The following is a 21125-nucleotide window of genomic DNA, read 5'->3' on the forward strand; positions in this document are numbered from 1 at the left end:
TCTTACAGGTTGAACATCACATCTAGATTGTGATTTCTTCTACACTGCTGATGCGACGTTAAGCCAATAAAGGAGAGTCTAATATTACTTCTTCCTTTTTCTTTTCTGACCTAATCGTAGCAATAGACCGGACGAAATAGCACACAGAATCAGAAGGTTTCAAGTTTCAACCCATTAATCTTCCCAAATAATCTTACTTCCAAACTTATTATCTAACTAAGCCTATTTTAAACATAAGACAAATATTAAATTTATTAGCGTTTTATATAAAATATAATGTATTAATCTTTTCACTACTTGTACATCAAACTCATCCATTAGGGAGAGCATTTTAGTTGCCCCATAAGAAGGCACATATAATGGATTAGCTAATAACACTTAGCCAAAAAAATGAAAAAGAAGAAACACGGAAAATATTAAAAAAAGATTAATCCCAAAAACAGTTGTCTGTGTTAAAACCATGTACTTCGTTAATTTGGTTTTGCACCTATCTAATTCAGGATAAATTAGTTCATATAAAGTAATCGTTGAAAATCTAACCATATGACAACCAACAGAGTGGACCATTAGACAAAAAAACAAAACAAAAAAAAAAAGGGAGTTGAATTAGATGAGGGAATATTCCACAGATTCAAAAGTCAAATTATTTAATCCCCAAAATGCCTTGTGAGGATTTTTGGGTTAATGGAAGATAGTGTGTAAAGCTAAAAGGAGGGTGCTTTCATGCATATATATATATATATATATATATATATATAGATCTAGGTAGGCAATAAAATTCAAGCAGATTTACCTTGAACAACAAAACAAACATGAATGAAAAACTAAAGATCCAATTAAAGTAACTGACATCTAATTTGATTTGCTTGAATTTAGGCAGCAAACAGAGACAACAACCTTCTACTTCAAATCTAATTTAGATTTCTCAAAGTTAAGCTAATTGTCAACAGATGAGATTCCTGCAGATTGTGCTCCACAAAACACTTAAGATATGCATATGAACATTCAGAAAAACATAATACTAATCAATCTAAAAAACAGAGTAAACATTATCAATGTGCAAGAATCCCGCAGAGAATTATCTCCTACGGAACATTAAAAGAAGTCAATGTGCAAAAGCTACAAAAATGATCTCCTAAACCAGTACTTCAACCATAGTGGGGTTGCACAACCCATAACATTTTAAATCTCAGAATGCACCTTATGTCTACTTTGTCTACCAAAGAATAGATCGTGATGCGAGTGTAAAAGTTGTATCCCAAAATAGCAGTCTTTACAGCAACACATAGTTTTACAATGAATAAATAAAAATTAAACTGCTCTCTTCTTACTATCTTTCATTGTATTAAACATGCCTTCCTGCTTTCTTTACCCTACATGCTTCTTTCAGAAGTCCTAACTAAAGAGAAGTTCTTAAAGAAGGGAAAAGATGCCCCATGTTCCATCAATTAAATGCTTCTTTCAAAACACTTCATTACTGAAAATAGTTTCCAAGATTGTATTGAAAAATCTTAAGATTAGGCTCTGGTACTAATGACTTAACTGTTGATGGAAGGAACTTCACTTAGGGTAAATACAAAAAGGTTGGAAGTGAACAAATATTCGTAAAAATGTTGGGTAGGAAATATAACTTCCCCTAAAATCTTAAACTTCTTCTCAAACCCTAATTGTTAATCAAGATATCCAAGACTACTTCAGCTTTTCCTTGTTTCATTTCCTTCACCATATACATTCCACACTAGTTCTCGACTTGATCACTTGAATAGGCAGTATTGGTAAAGCCTTACAGCTTTACCAATACTGCAGTATTACGTCAATATGGCTCCCTATACATCATATTTAAAGTTAAAAGTTAAAATTCCATACAAATGTTCCCTCATCAGTCCATTACAAAGTGACAGAAGGAAAATTGCGTCTAGCATCAGATATGATTGGAAAGGAAATTAATTACCCCCAAAACACCGATCTGCATTCATTTGTTTTCCTCCTTCCTATGCATAAAGCTGAGATAAAGAATTAAGAAAGAGTTAAACTACATTTAGTATAGCTAGACTATCGCAAGCTTCACTCTCTTTACCATGAAGATAATTCGATGTCCATGTTTTGCAATACCTAGAAACTCTCTGATTCACAAAGTGAAAGAATATATGGCAGAAAATTAAAGGATGCTAGGAGGACGGCCACACTAAGAGATTCAACTGCAGATGGAACTCTCATAAATTGAATCATAAAGGAAAAAATCACGCAGATTTCTTACGCATAGTACCGACAATAGGAAACTTCCAGTCCAATAAAAATAATATTCTAAAACATATTAACTACGCTGACCCAGGACATGAAGGACACAAGAGCATGAACGCCCTAGATATGAAAAGCACTAGGCAAACCTGATTATGAAAAGTTGTTCTAAATGCAACTTGAACAATCCAATTTTTTCTCCACCAACAAGATAAAAGGTTACATCAAGCCACTTTCAGATAGTAAAAGAGAAGAACATAGTTATCCTCGAAATATAGGTGCTTTGACGGGCATTTATCAAATAGTATAACTTGTTAAACAAAAAGATACAAGTTAAACCCATTTTTCCCTGAATGCATAGTATGCTTGAAAGATTTCACAACAGGACGAACCGAATTTTGCAAACCTTACAGGGTAGAAAGAAAAATAAAAAAAGAAAAAAAAAAGCGTATAGAATAGCAATTCAAATATCTTTATCATCCAATGTAACAATTGGAGAACCTTTGACTCATTCACAAGCATGACTGGATTTCTTCGGTCGTAAACAAACAATAAAACATGCATGAACTCTTTTTTTTTTTTTTTACTTTCTTTCTTTCATGACCTCGATATGAATCACCACCATCACTCAATAATTGTGATATTCCTTTGCACCTCGACTAGATCAGGAAAGAATTCGAAATCAAACCTGTCGGCCGACTCCTGTGTAAGTCTGGCGGGCCCCACCCTTCTCACCTTCCAATCCTCATACTCACGATCATCTGTCGGCAGCTCGTAGCGGCAAACAGGGCACGTATTCCGAATCCTGAGCCACGGCAAGATGCACGGCCCATGGTAATGGTGTGAGCACGGCAGCTGCTTTGCCGGCTCCTCCAACGATATCTCATCCTTACAAATAGCACAAAGGGTGTTGCTCCGGCATAGGTCCTCCACCGTCAGGGCAACCGAAGGGAGACTCTCCACCACCGATTTCGCCGTTGGAGGATGCGCTCTGGTCGGGCTATCGAAGTACGCAAACTGCCGGGTCAGGAATTCGTGGTCCGACGCATCAAGGAAGTCAAATTCATCTCTTTCCAATCCACCGAATTCCCATCCGTCTACTCGAAGCATTTCCTCGTCAAGGGATCCCAATCCCGAGGCCGATGCCGAATCGATCTCATCACTGCCGCCGCCGACCAAAGCGATAAGGGCCTCCCTCCCATCGAGTCCGCCGTCGACGTCCTCCCAGTCCAAGTCGTCGTCATCGGAGTCCAACCTCCTGCGGTGTTCACCGTCTAGGCAGAAGCAATCCCAGCAGAGGGGAGAGTCCAGATCGCCCCGGTCACCGGAGCTCGAGCTAGCGGCGGCAGAGATCGGATCGATCTCCGAATCGGAGTCCGAATCCGAGAAGAATCCGGCGATCCGAAGGCCCGATCTCTCGTGGTCGGGGGTTGGATCCACGGGGACAGTACGGGGCGGCGCATGGGCGCGGCCGGGGAAGAAATCGTGGGGTTCGAAGGGAAACCCTAACCCTAACCCTAGATTGAGGGCGAGGTAGTCAGGATTCACGTCGTCTAGGGTTTCGTCGGGGACTCGTTCGCCGACGACTCGATCGTTGTTGTTGTTGTATTCCGCAGCGAAGACTTCGTCGAGGGAGTGGAGAAGGAAGTCCGCCATCTCCGCCATTAGAGACCGAAAAGAGAGAAGAAGACGAAGGTTTCGGGGGATTGGTGAGTTTAAATAGTTGCTATTGACGTGGAGAGAGATGGCGGACAGTGGGCACGTGGGGGGGGGGGGGGGACACGTGGAATTCTTCCTCAGTGAAGTTGAGTTAGTTGAGACGGATGCAGGATCACCTGCAATCTGGATTGCGGTACATCTTACATCTATCTGCTTGGCAGTATAAGATTGGCTGCAAAACAAGGTTTTGACTAGACTACGACTCCAAATAAAAAAGTTATTGACTAGACAGCAAGATAGCGATCGATTGTGGGACATAGATTTTTCTTAAACCCGTTCAGCTAATACTAACCATATTTAATAATCAAATGGTAATAATTTATCCCTCATTATATTCAAAAGGTTAGAGATAAGGATAAAAAACTGAGTCTAAGGTTGAATTTTTGCTAAATTACCTATAAATATAAATTTGGAAAATTTTGCATATGGCACCCTGACTTTTAATAAAATTCTGATTTATACCCTATATTTTTATGATTTATAAATTAAGTCCTATAATTTAATGAATATATGTACAAAACATATCTATTAGCTAAACTTAATCAAACATTTAAGTTCAGTTAACTATATTAAGAAGTTAATCAAACATTTAAGTTGAGTTAACTATATTAAGAAGTTACTATATCCTCTCAAGCAAACTTCTTTATTAAAATAAAAATATATTTAGTTACGATAACATTCCCTGAACTATACGTAATATCGAAATTGTACTTTGATATTTAAATTGCCATAACCAAACTTCTTAAACTAATTACAGAGTTGCAAAATAGTTACGTGTGATTTACTTATGGGATTTGTGACAAATATGCCCTTAGAATTTTTAAATATTTTACATTAGGATAAAAATAATCTTCTGCTACCCAAATTTTTTTATTCTTCTTTATTTCTTTTATTCCTCTTTCACCCCATTCGAAATATGTCAATCTTCTTCGTCCTCCTTCTTCATCCTCCTCCTCCAATCCTTCTTCTTTCTTCTCCAACCATTCGTCTTCCTCTGCCCCTTTCTTAAACTAATAACGTTTTTCTTCATCAACCCAATCAAAATATAAGCTCTTCTTTCTCAACTCAACTCAAATCAGATATCACATTCTTTTTTCTTCTTCTGTAGCCAAACAAATCATTTTTCTACAATATCTTATAGTGATAATAGTATCAATAGCTATTAAACTCAGATGTTAGATGCTATTGTGGAATCAAAGATGCTCTTAGGACTTTATTTACAAAAAGTAATCTTGGATGGAGGCTTTTTGGATGTATTAATTCCAAAGTTAGTATAGCTTAATGTCAATTATTACCAAGCTTAATTAAAGCTGCTGCTATTTTTTAACGTATTTACAGCTGCTACTTTTTAACTTATTTTTAGCTATCATTATTTTTACTTATTTTCAGCTACTGCCATTTTTTTTATACTTATTTTAGCTACTGTCATTTTTTCTCTAATTTTATTCATTTTAATTTGCAAAATAATAGTTCATGTGGTTTTTTCTGTTGGGTTGATACTCTTCAAAGCAATGAAATTCATAAACAACATGCAAACAACATCCAATCAGTATCAACATAAACATACAAACATTATCCAAAAATATTAAAAACACATTCAGAACATCATGTCCAACCCAGATTGCCATCATATTAACATCTTATTCATCCAAGACATTATCTTAAACACATCTAGAACATCCAGTCAGTATCAATATAAATCATTGTTTTAAACATATCCAAAATACATCTAAATAATATATAAGACCTTGTCATAAAATCTAACACACTCAATATTAAACATCCAACACATTCAAACATTTAGAAATGTTATTTCTTTGCAGTTGACTCTCGAGTTTCCAAAACATTTTGTCTTCCACCTTGGCTCCTCTAGGTACATCGAGATGTTTGAGAAGGCTTCTTAGTGCTCTTTGATTTTCTTACAATTCTCTTTCTTCTCCACCTTGTATATTTAGCCATTTATTTTCTTTTAGAAAATTCTTCACCCTAAGATAAACTATTGTACAACTTAGTTAAAGTTGCAAAGGATAGTAAGATAATTAATTAAATAAATCATTATCACATGTAATGTAGAAGAACTAGGTGCTGATCAGCCAAATAATCTACATGTTCTAGAATTGTGATCAATCTATTCGCACGTATTGCATTTGAGTCAGGCAATTTGTCTCCTAGCTAAGTAGGGTTTTCTTTGCTCATCTTCAGCTCTTCTATTTTTCTTGGGTTTGCCAAACTGTCTTTATAATGTGGAGGTTGTACATGATCTAAGTTAGTATATATACAAACTATTTGAATAAGGATCGAATAAATAATTTGATTATATATCTTAATAAATGCATCCTAATAATAGTACTCACTAACAAAATTCTTTGGCTATCTTTTATCTACAAATATTGCTACAGTGTCCTATGTACATGGAATACCAATTATGTTCCACAACTTGCATGTATATTTTATCTCTAATAAATTAACAATTTTAGTATTAAAACTACTGGTAAATTTAAAGATATTGTAGTCTACATATAATGGTTTACATTTTCTTGCTTTCATCTTTTTTGTTCTAATTTTTTCAGAAACTTAAGACAAATCTTTTATTTGTAGTTAACTCTCAATTGTATCTTCTCCTGATATCTAGTCATCAACTGCCTTCTAATATCTTTCACTATTATGATGATTCGTTTATGTCTGACATCTTTTAAGGATATATTGAACGTCTCACTCATGTTCACAATTTTGTCACACTTAATTCTAGGGTTGTGTTTGGATCTGGCCCAATAAGTATGGTTATCTTTTATCAACTAATTATAAGCTTCTTGTGTGAGACTTCAACTCATCTATTTTTTTTAAAATTCATATATTGTGTAACCCAATGTAATTATCCACATCATATCTTTAAATTCTTTTTCTCTAAATATTTTGCAAAGTTTATATATAGGAGTTTAGCACAATATCTATGCTCTACTCTACGCATTAGCTCTTCAAAAGTTTGTACAAGATTCTACAATAATAGATAGAAAAAAAACATTAAATTCTTAACTCTTATCAGATAGAAATAAATAATTAATTGTATAAAGTATATCTTTTGTTTATCTAAGATAAAAACCCACATTTTATCCTTAGGCCTTCAAATTATATAGTAAATAGATTCTCTAGAAATCATGTCTAACTATCTTTGCATTCTGCTTCAGCTACTTATATAGCTAATAGATGTATCTGATTGTTCTTATTTATCCCTACAGCATGCAATAGTTGCCCACATAATGAAAAGCCATCTAAACACTAGCTATGCATCCATAGTAGGCTTATCAACTTATATCATGGCTCTACCTTTAGGATTCTATTTTTTTATCACTTCACAATAATCTCACAGCTTACCATACTACTCCACTTGACTTCTTTTATATTTTACAAAGTTTTTTTCTTTGCTCTATAAACTTGTATTCTTGATATATTTGATATCTAGTCTCTCCTAACTGTCTTATTCATAAATTTAACTTTTCAATCTGGATTGTCAAGTTGTTATACATATTTTTTAGAAAGTCATAGACTTATTGTTGTCGCATTTTTATAAACTCTTCCACATGAATGAGGCCCTTTGAGACATTTAATTTGATAAGTGGAGCTAGCTACTAATAGTGATGCATGACACCTAAATCCACATCCTCTCTTACATATAACAATCACTCTAGATGACTCATTTTTAATAAATTTGTATTCATAACCTTTCTTGATATAAATTTTTTTAAGTAGCATAAATGCTTGCATATTAGGAAAACTCATACCAATAGATAATCTAAGGCTCTCGAAGTCCTTCTCACCTATATATTTTTTATAATCAGGTTGATCATCATCGCTTGAGCCCCTCTCAAAATTTTTGTCTATTAACTACTGACAAAGTCACAAAAACTGTACAAGTTCTGGGCCCTTTTTTTTAGGTAAAAGTAGGGGCAAATTACTAACATCTAAAAATTTACATTCACTTAGTGATTCCTCTAAATCTGGTTACTCTTCATTATTACCTGGTTGTTCGTCATAATTATCATAACTATCATACTCCTTATCACTAGAACTTTCATCATCCCACAAACTATCAAAATATACATTAATTCCATCTTTAGATGCATATGTTTCTGGCTCAAAAAGTATATGTGTTTCTGGCTTAGTAGGTTATTCTAAATTCTTCTACTGGCTTATATGGTTCATATACTGTCTCCATGGGTTTTGTTGGGTTAACTATATATAACAGTACCACATTTAAATGTGAGGCAGAATGCTTAGATGAGAATGGATGCTTAGATGAGGATGGAAAGAGATTAACTTTCGAAATAGAGAAGAGAAAGCCGGAAAGGTAAAGTTGTTGCTATTTCTTTTCTAATCAAATCACATCCCATCAGAGGGTAAAATAGATAATCCACATTTATTCTAATAACAGTCAATAGAAATAGAGATTAATACCATGTGGATAGGAATAAAAGAGTAATTCAACCATTTCCTATTAGTACTGTCCACTTTGTTACACCCCTAGTAGTTCCAGGGGTCTGGTTGTAGTGTTTTAAATGTCAGTGGGTAACTTCGATATTACCTTATAGTTCAAGATGTCAGAACTAGAAAAAAAAAGGGGTTGAAAGAGAAGGGTGCACGTGCTCTACACGTGCAGCCCCTCCCCTCTCCCTCTCCAGCACGCATCGAGGCGCAGAGAGAGAGAAATCACGCCTAATCCGGATCGGATTAGGTCTAGATTTCTCTTCTAATCTATAAATTAAAACCCTAATCTCTGCTTAACCATCTTAACCCTCTTCTCTCTCTCTTCTTCCTCCCCTCTTTCGTTTTCTTCCTCCTTCACCGACGGAGTCACGCCGTGGAATCGGCCTGTCGGAGCCAGCGGAGACCACCACATGACTCCTCCGTAAGCCTTCTCTCACCCCTCAAAGTTAATTTAAGAATAATAGGGTTTAGTGAAAATACCTAATTTGGGGGTTCTTCGGCTTCATCGGCAAATCTGGCCAGACGGCGGCTTCGAGTCACAGCTGGTACCTCTGGAAGCACCTTGTCGTTGGCCTCGTGCCGTAGGCAGTCATCGTTGGAGCCCTCATGGCTCCGGTCGCCGTCGGGCATAGGATCGACCACCGTTCGCGGGTTCTCCTCCACCTCGCGAGGACGGTGGCACCGTATGGGTGTTAGGGAGCTGAGGGTGCGCCGGCGAACCTTCGCCGCGGCGGCCGCCGGCGTCTTCTTCTTCTTCTTCTTCTTTCTCTTTTTCTCTCTCTTTTCCTCTCTTTTTCTCTCTCTTTCTTCGGCTTGGAGAAGACAGACTCGGGGTCTGATCTTCTCCCTTTTAGTAATTGGATTCGGGTCGGGTTGGATCCGAATCCAAGGAACCCAACCCGGTTCCATTATCTAATTGGATTGGGCCTTGGCCCAATCCATTTAAGAATTTGTTGGGTGGGCTGCGGGCCAACTGCAGCCCAGCCCAACTGATTTGGGCTTATTTTAGCCCAAATTAATTATTCTTTGGTTAAATTGTAGAAAGATTTTTTTTAATAATTATTTTAATTAAAAATGTTATTGTTATTTATTATTTAAGGTAGTGATTTTAGTACGTGAGCTAGAGATTTGAGATTTCGGTTGTCTTGCCTAGACTTAGGTGAGTGGATTCACTCACATGTTTATTTTATTATATTTCGTATCTTTGTCAGACCATGTAAATTTTCTGTGTGTAATTTATTTATTTCACCCTTATGTGTAAAAATTAAATTGTTGCAATTTCTATGTGCAAATCTATTTATTTCATCTGTACGTAAGAAATTTAATTGTTATATTTTCTGTGTGCATTTAATTATTATATTCAGTGCATCACCATACTTCGTGCAAATATTAAAATTTGTGAAAAGAAAAATGAGACTAGTATTGATACGACTGAGAGAACAGTCCCGGTATAAATCGTTTGCGATTTTTCGTGGTGACTCTAGTCTATCTGGAAGTCCAGAGGAAAGTCCTAAATTAGATCACTGTGGTGACTTTGGTGGGGTTAGAGAATAGTCCTAGGATGAATGAGAAAATTTCCTAGGTGACTCTAACTTCTCTCAACGGTTAGAGGAAAAGACAGAGTGTGTTAATCACAGGGTGATACCCTTTGATGACTATAACCGGATCAACTATGAAGAAAAGTCTTGAGCGTCATCTCGAGGTGACTTCTAATTGATGTGGATCCACAGGGTTTAGACCCATTGAGACATATGACAGTATAAATATCAAAAAGATGTTAATATGTTGAAAACGCGCAAGGTTACAAGTTGTGACATCTCTCTATTGTTATCATTGTTATTATTTAGAGAGCATACCTATTGCATATTGTGATGAATATTGTTGCTTTTAGTTTAATTTATTCAGCATTAATATGAATTAAAATTTAATTGGTTTTCGGGATTCCACTCACTGAGATATAGTTGTTGGCTCATGGGTTCTATTGTTTTTGTATTTGTTTATTTATTTTAGGTAATAGTCAGCGGGGCGACTGAGCGAGATGTACCCGGACTCCACCTCCACTTAGGATTCACCTATTTACCTTTCCACTCTTTTGATTTTATGCTTTAGATTAGATGTTTTATTTATTTAGTTTAGAAACTCAAAAACATTAACATTGTTTTTATTTTGATTGTAATTAGTAATAAAATTTTAAATAAAGCATGTTCTCATTTTATTTATATATTAGAGAGTATTAATAAGGCTTCGTGCATCTCAAGCATATTGAGATGCATGGCCGGTCATGATTCCTATTTTGGGTCGTGACAATGTATAGTTCAAGAGGTGTTACTATAATTAAATCATAAACATATTACCTTTACTTGTGAGCTAGTAACCATGTGACTTACAAACCCACAAATCCGTCGGTATGCAACCATGCAGACGTCTTTCCAAGGAAAAAAAATATCATGTAACTAAAAACAGCATGAGTATTTCTAAAAAATAGTAAAAATCATCATTCTCTAACAAAAAGTTTATAATAAAATTTTGACCTTAACATACTTCAAAATCAAAGGGTATTTTAGTCTCCACTTACATAATATATACTTAATTTTTCTTTAAAACTAATATTTTTTTAGTTTTTATGTCACACTAAAATAATAATGATACTCATAGCCTAATTCATGACTAAACACTCAATTTTTAATGTCACATTAAAGATAATAGTGATATTAGTTTCACATCAAATGTTAGGCTCCATTTGTAATATTTGAACTCTAGCTAGTTAGACTCATTTCCTTATATAACTTAAATTAGTTAAAAAATTAAGCGTTCGTTTATGAACTACACTATGTGTTATTATTATTTTTGATCTAAAATTTAAAAAAAAAAACTATTAGTTTTATTCAAAAATTGAGGAAATTTAAATCAAACTATTATCTTTTAGCAAATTGGAGGTTTTTTTACAGAAGTTGTGGACTCACGGGCCAGCAAGCTCATAAGCACAGAAGCGACTTATATAGTTTTTTGGGGATCGTTGCAAGCTTGCAGGATCGTAAGCCCACAAACAATCTTGTATAGTTGCTTAGTGGCCATTGTGGGCTTGTAAACCGGTAATATCTTATTAATCTTTGTTATTTATTTTTATTTTTATTTTGTTTTGGTTCTGAAAGATTTCTCAATATCGTTTGATAAGATGATTGTAGGTAGCATTTGGCTCGAGCTTAACTCAGCTCAGTTTAAAGTGAGCTAAGCGTAAACTAAAAACACTTAAACGAGCCAAGTCTTAGCTAGAGCTCACTTGCTCAAGATCGTCTCGATAAGCTCATAATATTTTATTTTTAGTAAAAACTATATAGGTTTACGAAACAAAACCCTGCTTTGCTTTACCATTTGGATTGGTAAGCCAACTATATAATTAAAACCGAGATATTTTACATCGAAGATTTTAAAATTACAATCCTTGCACATCACTTTCATAAAAAATATATCCAACTAATAGAGGTTACATAACAAAGCAAAACACACAACTAGTGCTAAGAAAGTTTTTTTTTTTTAAAAAAAAAAAAACACCACAAGATAGCTTTCAGCATAAGCCCTTCTCATTCTACATTTTGTTTTCCCTAGCCTACAGTATTAGCTTCGCCCTCTTCTTTGTTTTAACATTTCTAATCTCTACCTAGCAAATGAATATGGCATTAACTTGGTAAAGCAACTCAATAGGCTTTTTTCTTTTGTGGTTAAAAAATATTACAATTTCCAAAAACACTATATTGCAAGCCAATCACCATAACCTCCAACAACACTTCTTATACTTTACCATACTTTAGCACTTACCGGCAGTTCAAATGTCCACCAAGGTCTTTGGAGTCAGAAGGGTACCCATCCAGCAATCTTTAGCCATTTTCACCACTTCCTTGGTGGTATAGGGACATATAAGGAAGAAATGAGCCACACTCTCTTGTCTAGCACATTATACACATTTTAGATCCATAATCTAATTTTATTTTATTAAATCATTCTTACTAAGAATTCTGTTATTATAAGCAAGTCACAAGAATACTTTAACTATTAAAGACACATGATTCATCTATAATTTAGGGATGACTCCTCAAAATTCTCTCCCCATTATTTAAACTTTATAAAACAACCTCACGGTATATATTCTAGCAAATTCAAAATGCCACATAGACCATTCTAGGGCAGTAAAAAAAGCTCATGGACTCATGAGACTTACAAACTCGACTTTAAGAGCTTGACTAGAGCTCTAAATGAGTCGAGTTGAGCCAGCACTAGGCTCGACACAATTATGCTCATATTATATATATATATATATATATATATAAGATTTAGAACCGTTGGATCTTAGATCCAACGATTAGTATAATCTCTATAAGTGAAAGAAAAAACCCTAGCTTGCTCCAACCTTTATCTCCCCATTGGTGCCAGACCATCACCAAACCCTCTCCATCAAAACCCAAAAGCCAAAACTCATCTTTAGCGGTCACCACTCACCACCAAAATCTAAAATCCATCTCCATTTGCACCATTGAAATTCATCTTCACTGCTCAAGCTCGGGTCATTTACACCATCTTGAAACTTCTAGTAAGCTTAGCTCGTGAAACCCATCTTCACCACCAATGACCATCTCCATCTTCACCACTGAGGCACCGACCATTTCCATCTCTCGACGAATGTCTCTCTTCACTTGCCCATCACCACCTCCATCTATGTGACACCCAACTCTAAACACGTGCATGACACGAGCCCACACGGCACGTGCATAGCACCTGACCATTTGGTTAGATACCAACAATCAAGATAAACCTGTAGCAACATCATAATTTTATCCACAACCTCTAAATTAAGAATAACTCAAGTCTAACTGTCAACAGCATACAAGTAACTCTACATGGGCCCTACACAGGCCACAACATATTATCAAGAGCTTTTCACAACTATATATCCACAACAGTAGATTATACAGAATTATACAAGTACAATGTCACCTGCTAAAATATAAGACAAGGATACAGATACACTTTGGAGGATGTCCACTAGTACATTGGATAAGATAACTCATCTAGCAGAAAACACTAACCACCCTCTACTCCTCACTCACCGGCAAAACCTCTAAGGGAGTATCCTGCTCCTCTCGTTCACCTGGGTTTTTGGAAGGGAGAAAACAAGAGAGTCATGAGCAAAAGGCTCAGTGAATAGATCTTACCCCGAATCAGTGAAACCAAATAGAGAGTAAATCAAGTACTGGATAATATGAATCAGAAAGAGTATCATGTTATGAATGAGTAAATGAATGTGTCCTCAATACTACATAAATGAAATATAGATAACATGTCATGTCATAATTGATAAAATACATAATCCTCGACAATGAATAAATAGATCACCACGTCATATGATCATCATAACTCTCTATCAAATATGAGACATGATGCATGCCGACTATGACAATGCTATGATATCAGATACAATCATATATGATGTATATTGACCACTCAATAATCATGTATGTCAGCTAATAATGACATCATATGCATTTCTTAACATCACGATCATCACCGACATCTCGGTATAATACCATCATACTAGACCACTGTGCACAGTCAACATCCAGTACCCAGTCTCAACATCATGCCCGAAGGCTCAGAGCATACTCTGCCATCCGCAAGGAGTATCTCAAATATAACCATACCCTGCCATCCGCTAGGGTATCAACATCCATCCAGACCGGGCACCCTTCTAGCTGATAGAAATCTCATGAGGATAACTCGCCACATATGCCCTAGCGAACGGCATGTGTCCGAATGTCTGCTGCGCACACAGACTAACGACCTCGGACGTAAGGCCAACAGGATCGCGACCATGTCGAGCGATCAATCATCCACCAAGCGCGTCCTAACCCTCGCGCCCACTCGGGTATCCTCACGCTTTCTATCAACTATCCTATCAATCACATTTCATGCTTTCCTTCTAAATGACAGATCATATGCATATATCCAGTACAATAACAAGCAATGCATAACAGGAATTTAGGTGGAATAGGAATCAAGAGCAAAATGATGTAATGCAACTCCAACCATGTATCTAACACATGCATACTCATGCTAATCTATCACATGCATACTCATGCTAATCTATCACATCCATACTCATGATAGAAATCATCCCGACATAAAACCATAATAGCATAATCATCTCCAATCATCTCTATATATCACCAATATACTCATATCCCAGATCAGTCTAATCAACTGCATGATAAAATATGCTCGACTGAAATCATCTTTATATAAAGTCATATAATCATGCTGGAGGCCAAAACATGCATGTACATAATATATAATATAACCTAATTTGAGAAAGGGATCTAGGGGATAAGACTACTCACCCCACGGCAAATACCAAACCACCACTCGTTCACGCTGTTACGATAACGATCAAGCCTCGATAGCTAAGTCCACAGGGTCTTGAACAAGGGGGTCGGGATCTGAAATTATTTGTAACAAATATGTCAGTCTTTTTATTAATTAAAATTAACCCGACAAAAGATAGTATCTTGTTGTAAGTATGTACTCTTCATTTCTATATTTGGTTCATTATTTATTAACCATAATTATATTATTTAATAGTGTATTTAAAATATATTTTATCTGTCAATTATTCTCTTTGATAATTAAGAAAATAAGAATTAAGTTACTGCAAATAATTACGTAAGAATATACGTATATAACCCTAATAATTACTATTACCTACTTAGGATTAAAATAATAATTTATATTGCAGGTATTTTACTAAACATGATATAATTAGAATGATATACTAACTATGATATGATTGTATTTAATTTGTACAACTTAAATACATTAAATTACTAAGCTAAACTAATTGTGCACACACACACACACACACACATATATATATATATATATATATATATATATATATATATATATATATATATATATATATATATATATATATATATATATATATATATTTATATAGTGCTGGGCTCAGTCCAGCACCATGCACAGCAAGGCGCTGGGTCGAGCCCAGCGCCTGGCGCTGCAAGGGCGCTGGGCCGAGCCCAGCACCACTTGCAGGGTGCAGCCAGAGGAGAGAAGGGAAGAAGGAGGAGGAGGAGAGGAAGAAGAAAGAGAAGAAGAAGAAGAAGAAGAAGAAGAAGAAGAAGAAGAAGAAGAAGAAGAAGAAGAAGAAGAAGAAGAAGAAGAAGAAGAAAGAAAAAGGAAGAAGAGGGTTGGGCCATGGGGGAGGGGTGCGGCCGCTGGTGGCCACTCAGCGGCCGGCCTCTCGCCGATGGCTCAATCCTCCGGCGGTTCCGAGAGGAAGCCGACAAGGAGGAAAAGAGAAACAGAGAGAGAGAGGTGGAGAGAGAGAGAGAGGGAGAGAGAGAGAGGAAGGGAGGCTCACCGGAGCTAGGGGAGGTGGCGGCGGCAGTGGGTAGAGAGAGAGAGTGTTTGAGAGAGAGAGAAGTAGAGAAAGGTCAAAGAGAGCTCGAAAGAGAAAAAGAGAGAGAGAGAAGAAGAAAAGGGAGAGAGAGGTGGTGGGGAGGACGGCTGCGGCGGCGGCGGCGGCAGGGGCCCACCGCGCTAGTTGGCTCGGCCAGGTTGGTCGGGCCAGCGATTGGGGCGCGTGGCGCCCATCTCCGTTGCCACTGCATGGCACGACAGCTCGTGCCATGCAGTGCAGAAATCTTTTTTTTTTTTTTTAACCTTGGGTTATTACATTTTCCTTCCCCCCTTATAAAAATTTCGACCTCGAAATTTACATACCTCTAAACAATTCTGGATATTTGGATCGTATCTCATCTTCACGTTCCCAAGAAGCCTCTTCTACTGCATGGTTCCTCCACAGGATTTTTACTAAGGGTATAACTTTTGTTCTTAGTACTTTATCTCTTCTAGCAAGGACCTTCACAGGCTGCTCTTCATATGATAAATTTTGCTGCAGCTGAACTGGTTCATAATGAATCACATGTGAAGGATCTGATATATATTTCCTTAGTACTGATACGTGGAATACATTATGAATTTGTGCTAAATCAGGGGGTAAAGCTACTCTATAAGCTACAGGCCCCACTCGTCCAAGAATCTCATAAGGTCCTATATACCTAGGGCTTAACTTTCCTTTCTTTCCAAAGCGAAACACACCCTTCCAAGGTGAAACTCTTAAGAACACTTTTTCTCCAACCTGAAACTCCAAATCACGCCTCCTATTATCAGCGTAACTTTTCTGTCTACTTTGTGCCACCTTCATATGTTCTCTAATTATCTTTATCTTCTCAACTGTAGCTTGCACTAGTATTGAGTTTTCAACCTTCTTTTCTCCAACTTCTTCCCAATCGATTGGTGATCTGCATTTCCTGCCATATAATGCTTCATAGGGAGGCATACCAATACTTGCATGATAGCTGTTATTATAAGCAAACTCTATCAAGGGTAAGTATTTGTCCCAGCCCAAACCAAAATCAATTACACATGCTCTCAACATATCCTCTAATGATTGAATAGTACGCTCAGATTGACCATCTGTCTGAGGATGATAAGCTGTACTAAACTGTAGTTTTGTTCCAAAAGACTGATGAAACTGCTTCCAAAATCTAGACACAAAACGAGGATCTCTATCTGAAGTGATACTAACAGGAATTCCATGGTGAGCAAAAATTTCATCTCTAAACAAGATAGCTAACTTTTCCATTGAATCCGTAGTACTAATAGGTAAAAAATGTGCTTATTTGGTTAATCTATCAATAATCACCCAAATTGCATTCTTCCCTTTCTGTGTCTTTGGTAATCCTGTCACAAAATCCATATTAATATGTTCCCATTTCCATTCAGGAATCTGCAAAGGTTGTAATACGCCTGCAGGCCTTTGATGTTCAATCTTGACTTGCTGACAAGTCAAACACTTAGCCACAAATTCTCCAATATCTCTTTTCATTCCTTCCCACCAGAATTTCTTCTTCAACTCATGATACATTTTTGTTCCCCCGGGGTGCATAGCATAAGCAGAACTATGAGCTTCATTTAAAATTTCAGTTCTAAGTCCTTCACAATTAGGAACATATAATCTGCCTCTAAAACGCAGTATCCCGGTAGAGTCTATAGAGAAATCTGGTTTATTGGAATTCTGTACTTGTTTCACAATTTGCATAGCCTTAATATCAGTCTTCTGAGATGCACTAATTCTATCTATCAATGTAGGTTTGACAGTAAATTGTGCAAGTAAACCAACTCCACCACCCATGGCCACAATTGGAACTTCTAGCCTTTGCAGATCCTTAAGTATCATAGTTTGTTGAGTAATTAAAAATGCTAGACTCCCAGCTGACTTCCTACTTAAGGCATCTGCAACAACATTTGCTTTACCGGGATGATAATTTATGGTACAATCATAATCCTTCACTAATTCCAACCATCTCCTTTGCCGCAAATTAAGTTCTTTCTGAGTAAACAAATATTTAAGACTTTTATGATCTGTAAAAATTTCACATTTTTCTCCATATAGATAGTGTCGCCAAATCTTTAAAGCAAACACTACAGCAGCCAACTCCAAATCATGAGTAGGATAATTCTATTCATAATATTTTGACTGCCTAGATGCATAAGCCACTACATTACCATTCTGCATTAAAACACAACCTAATCCTTTATGTGAGGCATCACAATACACTTGAAATCCTATTCCACTAGAAGGAATAATCAGAATTGGTGCACAAGTCAATCTTCTTTTTAATTCTTGAAAACTATTTTCACACTCTCCATTCCACTCAAACCTTTGATTCTTCCGAGTCAACCTGGTAAGAGGCATAGCTATCTTTGCATATCCTTCTACAAACCTCCTATAATATCCAGCCAGACCAAGAAAACTACGCACTTCCGTGATATTAGTTGGTTGACTCCATTTCAACACAGCATCTATTTTGGACTAATCCACACTGATCCCTTCCTGTGATACTACATGTCCTAGGAAGACCACCTGATCTAGCCAGAACTCACATTTTGAAAATTTGGCAAATAACTTCTTTTCTCTCAAGATCTGGAGAATTAACCTCAAGTGATACTCATGTTCTTCCTCACTAGTTGAATATATTAGTATATCATCAATGAAAACTATTACAAACTGATCCAAATAAGGTTGGAAAACTCTATTCATCAGGTCCATGAAAACAGCTGGAGCATTTGTCAATCCAAATGGCATGACTAAAAACTCATAATGTCCATACCTAGTACGAAAAGCAGTTTTAGAAATATCCTCCTCACGGACTTTTAACTGATGGTAACCAGTCCTCAAGTCTATTTTAGAGAATACTCTAGCTCCCTTTAACTGATCAAACAAATCATCAATGCGAGGTAGAGGATATTTATTCTTTATTGTCACTTGATTCAGTTGTCTATAGTCTATACACAGCCTGAGTGTCCCATCCTTCTTCTTAACAAAAAGAATAGGAGCTCCCCAAGGTGAGACACTAGGTCTTATGAAGCCTTTCAATAGAAGTTCTTCCAACTGCACCTTAAGTTCCTTCAATTCTATTGGTGCCATTCTATAGGGAGCTTTAGAAATAGGTGAAGTATCAGGAGCTAGATCAATTGAAAAGTTTACTTCCCTGTCCGGGGGTAATCCAGGGAGATCATCTGGGAAGACATCAGGAAAATCTCTAACAACTCGGACATCTTCTAATTTAATCTGTTTATCAGTATCCCCTGACAAACTAGCTAAGACACCTGTACATCCTTTCTTTAGTAACCTACAGGCTTCAAATGCAGAGATTATCTTCATAGGATTGCTGGATTTATTGCCCTTAATTCTATATTCTGCTCCATCAGCTAAATTCATTACAATTTCCTTTCTATAGCAATCTATGTTGGCATGATATGCAGCTAGCCAATCCATCCCCAAGATAACATCAAAATCTGTCAGTTCTAGTGGCAAAAGATCTACTTTGAACTCTCTATCACCAAAACTAACTGTGCAAGATTTATAAGCAGAATCAATAACAACTATCTCCCCTACTGGTGTGGCAATCAATAGAATATCCTCTAAAGGTTCCATGAGTATATCGGCATGGCAAGCAAAAGAATTTGAAATAAAGGAATGCGTGGCACCCGGATCAAATAAAACTCTTGCTGTATGAGAAAATAAATTCAGAGTACCTGTGGCCACATCATTGGATGCCAAAGCATCGTGCTCCGTCATCGCGAAGATCCGGCCACCTCTAGACTTTCGCCCAGGCTGAAAGGAACCTGCCCCACTAACTCCTCTGCCTCGGCCAGCTGTAGCAGAAACCCCAATAGATGCAGTTCTAGAAGATGCTGCAGCAGCAGAAGTGGGGGCGGTGGCAGCACGCGGTGTTACGATCCTTCCTCGGCTATAGGCTCTGATACCAGATTGATACGAACCCTCTTTTGGTGCTATGGCTCTGATTCAAGATTAATACGATCTTGCACGGAACTTTGAGATCAGATCCCGAAATATCCCGCCGTTGGATCGCTGTGAAATTTTGATATGTTGTAGGCCCGGAAAAGACCTTTCCAACGGATCTAGTTTCAGGCGAATCGGAGATGGGGATCTCGAAATATCGTTCGTTTAGTGGACGAACATCAGGATACTCTGTTTTGGATTCCGTGGATGAAGGCACGAAATCCTGGGTAATGGTGGATTGTGGAGGGCCGGTGTTGATGGGGTGGCACCGGTGTAAAAGTGATGGTGGAAGGGTTATGGATGATGGAAAGGTTAGGGATAGCGATGGATAAATTGGAAGAAGGGGGAGAAGAGGGCCACTCCTAAGGGACTAGGGTGATTGGCCTGTCGAGGGAGATTAGAAGCGGCGTCGCCGGGGAGATTGAGGGAACGGGAGCGAAGAAGATGAAGGAGGCAAGGCAAACTCAATTCTCAATAATCAATCCTAATTTTGGTTGCCCTACACATACTTTTATAGGCTAACCAACAACTCAATCTTATCCTAAAACACAATCTTATCCTAAAACTCAATCTTATCCTAAAACTCAATCTTATCCTAAAACTCAATCTTATCCTAAAACTCAATTTTCCCCGATCGCATTCGAACTCGCTCGACCGCGTTCGAACGCGACTTACAGAAAACCTATTTTAATGAAAAATAATTACTAAAACATGAAAATAAATCTCTCCTAAGGTAAATCCAAGCTTGAGACGATGTCGGTGAAGTCCGAATCGTATCACGCGGACAGTCACGACGGATATGACCAGGCTGCCCACACTCATAGCATAAACGTGGGTTAGGGCAATCTCGAAGATGACGACCAAACTTCCCACACCCGAAACAGCTACGACTCCTCACTGGTGATCCACCAACAAATCCACTTCCTCTGCCCCCGGAGAGTGGTCCAGTCACACTAACCTGAGATACTGCTTGGCTAAGTCCTCCAGATCCCCGTGAATCAGATTTGTGAGTAGCTGAACCAGCACTGGAACTTCCCCGATAAGGATGGTAAGAAAGGCGACGCTGTGACTGCGAAGGCGGTAGGCTCTGGCTAGTAGAAGGAACTCTAGAACTCCCGCCTCGCCCAGACTGTGTCCCAGATCGCCGAGCTTCCATAGCCCTCTTCTCCTGAATCACCCCCTCCAGTGCCATAGCCCTCTCTACTGTATCAGCATAAGGGATGAGGCCTGCTGCCTCCAAGTT

General features: G+C 37.4%; 1 protein-coding gene and 1 long non-coding RNA gene across 2 annotated transcripts; both read right to left on the reverse strand.

Annotated features, from left to right (window-relative positions):
- Positions 1–2687: 2687 nt before the first annotated feature.
- On the reverse strand, positions 2688–3919 carry LOC140770340 (uncharacterized). The gene has a single exon (XM_073111490.1). The coding sequence runs from the start codon at positions 3901–3903 to the stop codon at positions 2863–2865; it is 1041 nt and encodes a 346-aa protein (XP_072967591.1). The 5' UTR covers positions 3904–3919; the 3' UTR covers positions 2688–2862.
- A 9454-nt stretch (positions 3920–13373) lies between these two features.
- On the reverse strand, positions 13374–20303 carry LOC140771191 (uncharacterized). Its single transcript, XR_012106120.1, has 3 exons — positions 19615–20303; positions 14829–14927; positions 13374–13582 (listed from the first exon to the last, which is right to left on the reverse strand). It is a non-coding gene; the product is annotated as an uncharacterized lncRNA (long non-coding RNA).
- Between the last annotated feature and the right edge of the window lie 822 nt (positions 20304–21125).

The sequence above is a fragment of the Typha angustifolia genome, chromosome 11, assembly GCF_048772165.1.
Source record: "Typha angustifolia cultivar Huaian chromosome 11, ASM4877216v1, whole genome shotgun sequence".
Taxonomy (NCBI): Eukaryota; Viridiplantae; Streptophyta; class Magnoliopsida; order Poales; family Typhaceae; genus Typha; species Typha angustifolia.